Consider the following 7,333-nt stretch of genomic DNA (forward strand, 5'->3'; position numbering starts at 1 on the left):
ACTTTCCAGCCCCTGCTGGCCTGTGCTCTCATGCCTTTGGAGGCAGGCAGGCTGGTTTTATTGCTGAGGATGTATTAATTTTTCTCTTCCTCTTGGCAGGAAGGCACTCATAGTTCTGCACAAGCCACTTCATGTCACTTCTTGAGGAGATGGGCTACGACCTAAGCAGCCACATGGCACTCCATGCGTATTTCCAACTTCTCCGAGTTGCCCAGGACACTCTGCCCAAACGCGCAGCACTAGCGACCTGCAGTCAAGCCTGGGGAATGCTGAAATCACAGTCGGGCTCCCACCATTAACCGCGCTGCCCACCTGCACAGCCCTGACGGTAAAGCTTTTCATTCCGTAAGCACGCACGTTCCTTGGGAAGGTTTTTGCAGTCCTCAACACCTGCGTCCCCTCCGTGGCATCCCAGCCGTGTCCGTGTCCGTGTCCGTGTCCGTGCCCCGCTCCGCCACGCCTGCCCGCGCCGCCCGATCCCGCCCGTGCCGCCCCCGCGCGCCCCCGCGGCGCGGCCGTTGCGCCCCGAGCCGCCCCCGCTCAGTTCGCGACATGGCGCGGCTGCTGATGGTCCTGGTGCTGGTGCCCGTCCTCCTCACCGGTACCGGGCGGTGGCGGTCAGGGGAAGGGAGGCGAGCCGGTGCTGGGGAGGTGGGAAACGGGACTGTACCGTGCCCCGGCCAGTCTCGTCCCAGGGAAAGGGAAGGCTGAACTTGTGCCGTGCCCCGGCGGCTCGGCGGCGGGATCTAAGCCGAGGGTGGGCATCAGCCGTCCGGAGGCAGGGTGGAGAACCGGCACAGGACGGTGCCGGACAGCGGCTGGTCGGGGACGGGACCAGGGTCGGACAGCGGCTGGTCCCGCGGAGGTCGGGGGGAATCCGTGCGGGGCCGGGCTCCGTTAACGCCGGTTGCTCCCCACAGGGCTCGTCTCGTCTCCCGGTGCCGTGGCCAGCTACCCGGTGAGTGCCGCCTGCCCCGTCGTCCCCGGGAAGGACGGTGCCCCCTGCCTCCCGGCCTCCCGGCGCCGGTGGCCCCTTCCCCAGAGCCCCGGGCCTGGCGATGGGGAATTTGTGCCTGCCCTGGCTCCGGAGCCCCGGGGCTGAGCAGGGAGCTCTCCCCACAGCTGAGGGGCCCGGGACGTGCTGGCACCACCTGCTCAGGGTGCAGCGAACCAAGTGGTGATTCCCCATCCATTGCCAGCTCCATCTGCAGTTGCCCTTCATGGGAACGCGCTGTCCGCGCGTCCCGCTGACGTTCGGAGGTCGGACGGGCTGGGTTGTGTGGCATGCATATATCCTGACACCACAGCTCAAGCCGTGCCAGGCAGCAGGAGCCAAGCTTCAATTGATAAATTCCCATAGAAGTGTGAAAGATACTGTGACACTTTAAAATGCTGTGTCAGCTCCTGTTGGACACTTTTTTTTTCTGTGCATGAGCATGCCAGTATTCTTCAGAAGCTGAGCAGAAACCTGTTTCAAATGGTGTATCTTAGACCTCTTTTGTACCTGTCTTCCCTAGCCGGACTGCTCCAAGTATCATTTGTCTGGATGTCCAAGGGACTTCTTTCCAGTTTGTGGCACTGATGGAGAAACCTACGGAAACGAGTGTGTGCTCTGCCTTTCAAACAGGTAGTCACTTAATTGACATCTTATCCTTCCCTTCCCTATATGCAACTAGAATCTTCACCCTGACATCCCAGCTAACTGATAGATTCTTTACTGGCTTTGGAGCATTTGCATAGCTGCACTGCGGTTTCAGCAGTGTCCTCTCAGATGCAAATCCCTTGCAAAATATTTTCTAATGATACCTGTAAATGGCTTTGAATGGATTCAGTTAGCTGGGAGTACTGAATATTCGCTTTTGTAATTCCTAAGGAGAAGCATCTTAGAGGAGGTTGCCTGTTATATTCATACAGTGCCATATTGCCATTTAATATAATGCCATATTGTTCCACACTCTCCATCAAAAAACATGGAAGATCCCACCCAAAATGCAGCTTTTAATTCAAGATCCAATCTCCTGTCTTTCCTTTCATAGAGAAGACTAAGAATGCCGAGTGTTACGAGAAAATACTGTTTTGCAATAATATCTTACAGGTTGCCTAAAAATCAAGAAAAAGATTGCCTGATAGAAAGTATTTTATTCTTGAATAATTTAATAATTTAAAAAAAAACAAATTGAAAACATAGAAAATCAGTATGTAATGAGCATTGTTACCCCCCATTATGATTGACTGGAAACCTTTATAGAGTGCTCTCTCAGTACAAACTGAGAGGAACTGCTTGTGAATAGAATTTTAATGGTGAAAGGCAATTTATATTAATGAAACAACAGATTACAAAATTATGAACAGAGAGATCTCAAGAAAGGGAAGGCTGAAATGTGTTTCTGGTTTTGGGGCAGAGGAAAAATTAATTGTGACCAGATAATTTACAAAATTCAAATGACTAAATGACCAAGGGAACATAAGCAAAACAAAAAAAAGAAAACAGGGAACCACAGTTCACGCACAGTACAATCTGTGAAAAGGGGAGAAAAGAGGTTTTGGCATATTACATATTAGGAGCCTACCCACCTTTGCTGTCTAGAATGATGTTGGAGTAAGTTATTAATAATGGCCAGTCTTCGCGAGCGAAGATTTGGGGAAAGGTCTTTTACCTTTCCAGCCTGCGCAATGGATTTTTTTAGGTGAGACACAGCCTGCGCTGAACTGAGCCCACCCTTTAATCCTAAGGTTCATCTGCCGGGGCCAAGCAAGCTTGGACAATGGCAGTGAGGTCCTCAGGACGTAGGTTTGTTTAGAGTGACCTTCTCATAGATGGATGGCCTCACAGGGCTAACGAGCTACCATCTGCCCGGGGGACTTGGGATTCGAACCCGTGGTCGCAGCAGTGAGAGTCCTGCATGCTAACCACTAGGCCACCAGGGGTCCCCTGGAGTAAGTTATTAAGCAATTGGCTTTGTACATAACCAGAGGTAAAAAAGAAAGGAAGTAAAGCTGATACAGATTTGTCAGAAATAATCCGATCAAATTCATGAGATTTCATTTTTTGGCAAGATAACTGGCCAAACAATGTAGGAGGAAACAGAAGTGCTGCTGCATGCTATTAATAAGACATTTTACATATCTACACTTGACATTCACATAAACAGACAAAGTTATGCAGCTGAAATTGTTAAAGAATGAAGTCACAGAAGTTTGAAATGCTGTGGTTCAAAAGCAGCGATCAGCATTTTACAGTCAACCTGGAAAGAGCTATTAAGTGAGTTATCCTTTAGGTGTAGCATGTAATTCAGTATTTTTGTAATTAAAATCGATATTGGAAACAAGGGAATAAAAATTGCAAAATGGCATGGATATGATGATCTGAGCAGGACAGCATCAAAATTCCCAGGGCTATGGAGAAATTGAGTGAAATCAGTACAATAAAAGACAGAGAAGTGCCAAGTATTGCCCACAGAGAGTGCAAATCCATATTGTGGAGGTATAGGCAGAACATCTAATGACTTAAACAGTGTCTTTGATCCTTTCAGAGCAGAAGGATGGGCTTCGAGATCCAGCCTTACATTTCTAGGATGTTTCATTTTTTTAGGCATGATCCCTAAGTTCCAGATGGGTGCGTGGCAGATCCCTGAATACAGCATTGCACACAGAACAAAGGGTTTTCCAGCCAAATCTGCTGTTTATTTCAACTCTCTTAAGTGATTTCTTAAGTAATTTGTGATGGGGCTTATGTCTTTTTAGTATAAGATGTAATGTACATGTTTTGTGTGATACATGAGATTTAATCCAATTACACACACAAGATAGAATTTTATCTTAGCATATTTTTTGCTGTCTTCTTACATGCTCAGAAACATGTATTTTGGTCTGAAGGGACACAGGGTGGTCAGATACTTTCCTGATTTTTTTTTCTTTAGTAATTTAGTAGCTGGCATATTTAAGGGCCTTCTAGTTCAGTGTGGAGTTGTTGTTCTAAAGTGTTTGACTTGGCATGAACATAGCACGGATAAAACACTTTGTCTTACTGGAAGAATTTCAGCTTTGAAAAACAGTTCATAGTCATAAGCATTGGTCATTTCACTCCAAGGAGTCTAAGGTACGGTCTGTCACACTCCTTAGGAGGGGAGAACAAAGGGATCTTTTTCCCCCTCTTAACCAGCTGCATGACCAGTTGCTGAAATAGTGTAATGTGGTGATTATGAAACAGTCACAGATATATGGGCACATCCAGTACTAAGTTACAAAAACTCATTTCTCAGTTAACTTAGGTGATTCTGAACAGACAACTTGCAGGTTAGTTCTAGCCCATATTTAAGCTCATGAAAGGACTTTTTAGAGGGAGTTGCACTTCTTTGATGACCAAGATGGTACTGTCCATGGGCTCTTTTAGCCATGCAAGACTGCGTGGGCACCCCGAGAGCCCCATGTGCATTATGAGTACTGCAGAAGAGGTTGCTGTGACTGATCCATGATAATATGAAACACCTGGAACAAAGGTGCGGCACAAACCCTGCCCATCCTGGTTCTGCAGTAAAGCCCTTTAACTATAAGACCAAAGTTGGTCTTCCTCCTTGCCTTTTTTTTTTTTTTTAAAGCTTAGATTTAATCCATTCTTAAGTGAGTGCTCAAATGCAAATCCCAGGTCTCTTCCACACTCAGTGTCCAGTAGCAATGACAATACCTGATGCTAATTTAAACCTAGTCTGGCAGCACCACATGCTCTTGGAAACAGATGCAGCAGCTTGAGCTGCCTCTGCAGGGTTTAGCCTAAGGTCTATCCTTCAGTCAGAACTTTTTCTTACATTTTTACAGGTGTTTTACATCCCCTGATCTTGATATTTTCTTTCATATTCCTAATTTGCTCTACTCCCTTCTGGTTAAAAGATCCCTGATACAACTATTAGTACAGATTATCCCTACCTTTGGGTAATCATAAGTCTCTTGAATTTAATGAGGAGTAAAACAGCTTGACTCTATTAAGATAGGGAAGCAAACTGCAGAGGTAGGACAATTTGCATTCTATTACTTTCTTTTTGTGTCTGCACTTGCCTGGTAAATTGAGATTGTACATGGAGCACCCCAAAATACAAAAAAAAAAAAGTGTTTCCAAACTAAGGGATACTTGGCTAAAATTTCCTTAAAGAAGATTCCAGTGTTCAGAGAACCACACATTCAAATTTTAATGAAGCCTCAGATGCAGAGATGCATCAGGATGCACCCCCTTCCTACTGAATTCCCATGCAAAAGGGAAAATTTTGTAAGCATTAGAACTGGCTCTCACCTCAGAGACTTTGAGGTTCAACTTGCATTAGTCCTTTGTAATGGACATGTTATTCCTCATGGAGAGATTTGTCATGTGGTTTGATTGTTCTCAGATTTGCAGATGGTTTTATCAGGTTTTTATAGGTAACAAAGCCTGATGTGAGGCTGCCTCTGGTAAGTTACTCTATGTGATTCATAAATCTTTGCATCATGGTTACTTTGTGGTAATGCTTGCCACAAGTGATGCAACTGCATTTAATTGAACACATAGACATGGGCGAGTCCACTATATAAAATGTGTCTGTCAAGTATAGTGTTTCTCTTCTAAAATATTTTTCTTCTGCTTGCAGTGAAGAAAACAAGAATGTTGAAATTTTCAAACTGGGATCTTGCTGATATGGCAGATGGCCATTTTTCAAGAAAATGAGAGGGATACAGATGGTCCAAATGGAAACAATTCCTTGAATGTACCTTCTGTGTAGCATGTCTTAATAAACAAGCTTGCATGTTTAAAGTATTGTTACTATATCAAACTAGTGTTTATAAACATAGCCATAGTACAGGTATAACCTGAACCCAAATTTATTTTCTTATGAAGGATGGCTCATAAGAAAGAGATGTCTCGACTCTATACCAATAAGTCAGTTGTTTGGAGAAGGAAGTGAACGGGTACCCAGTGCCATTCCCACAGCGCCACCTGGGACCAGGGAGGCCCTAGCACCTCTGTCAGAAACAAAGGCAGTGCTCTTTGTTTCTGGGATATTCTGAGCCCACAGGTGCCAACAACCCTGAGGAGCCACTGGAGGGGTTTCCTGTGGCAGCTACCAAACCGGTGATGGCGACCCGACATGTACCAAACCTCTGCCCCTGGCTCCCTACCTGCAGGTCCTGCAGGCAGAGGGCAGTGACCTGGGCACCCTCTGCTCCTGCTGCAAGTAAGGGTTGTTTTGGAATGCTGGAGGTATGAGCAGGGGACATGCACTGCCATCCAGGTCCCTGTCCCTCTGAGCTCTGCTCCGTGAGGCAACAGTGTCACTGCCCTGGCTGGCACCCAAGAGCCACTTCCTGTAGCAAACATCGAAGCAAAATCAGAAAGCTCAAGACTGATGTAAAAGAGTGCATTCCAGAGTGGATCTGGTGGACTGTCCCGCAGGGAGGGTGTGCATGTCTTGGGGTTTGGTCCTTTCCTTGCACTTGTCATGAATATGGGCACATAGCCTTTCTTAGGTTTGTTCCTTTCTGTTTCCTGCATGTTGATTGAAATTAACTGTATTTGAGTTGCCCTGTGGTGCTTGGTAATGCACAAGTGGCTTCTACCTTTGATCCAAGCCAAGCAGCACCTGCTCTGCCGCTGGCCCCAGACAATGGCTGTGTCAGGCTTTGCTGGGCAGCAGCAGTGCAAGCAGGGATGTACAGCACACTTTGTGCCTGAGGAACGTTCTCAGGTCAGTGACTTCGGCTTTGAAAAACAATAATGCTTTTTTCTTATGGTTCCTTTAAAGGGTTGAAGCTGCTCTTACCTTCCAGCACATGCCTGCTTTCATTTTCTTCGAGTGAAGGCTAATCACTTGACAGAGGAATGTTGTGTGACACAACTGGAGGTCTGCAAGCAAAAAACCAGAAACATAACAATAATGTACACCAGTTGGGTGTTTGTGAACCTTTATAGCTCAAAAAGATGGTGAATTTCAGTATGATGGGCTTAATTTTTTTGTTTTAAGTTAAAAACTGTAAATTACATTTAAGACAATATTCATCTTATTCATATGAAGAGTAGGACTCACACTTCTAGACTAGGAATCTAAGCCTTCATATGAAGCCTTAGTACAAGGCTTAACTGTATGAAGAGTCCTCACTCATGGCCTAATCTGATTGCCTTCAGTGATGCTGTTAGAAGTCCATTTTATATACAGGTGAAGTAGGAAGTAATCTAGATAACAGTGTTAGAGCAGCAAAATTAAGTGGCAAAGAGGGAAAGACATCTTGTGAATCTTGCATCACTGGCTACAGTGGGTTCAAACTGTTTAAATGTACATTTCCAGCTGTAGCAAAGAAGTATATTTCTCTT

General features: G+C 45.6%; 1 protein-coding gene across 1 annotated transcript; it reads left to right on the plus strand.

Moving 5' to 3' along the window:
* The first annotated feature begins 511 nt into the window (after window positions 1-511).
* On the plus strand, window positions 512-5,783 carry SPINK2 (serine peptidase inhibitor, Kazal type 2). The gene is made up of 4 exons (XM_027676953.1): window positions 512-601; window positions 921-958; window positions 1,518-1,627; window positions 5,616-5,783. The coding sequence occupies exons 1-4, from the start codon at window positions 553-555 to the stop codon at window positions 5,659-5,661; spliced, it is 243 nt and encodes an 80-aa protein (XP_027532754.1). The 5' UTR covers window positions 512-552; the 3' UTR covers window positions 5,662-5,783.
* Window positions 5,784-7,333: the final 1,550 nt, after the last annotated feature.

Source organism: Neopelma chrysocephalum, unplaced genomic scaffold, assembly GCF_003984885.1.
Source record: "Neopelma chrysocephalum unplaced genomic scaffold, ASM398488v2 Primary Assembly neopelma1_42b, whole genome shotgun sequence".
NCBI lineage: Eukaryota > Metazoa > Chordata > Aves > Passeriformes > Pipridae > Neopelma > Neopelma chrysocephalum.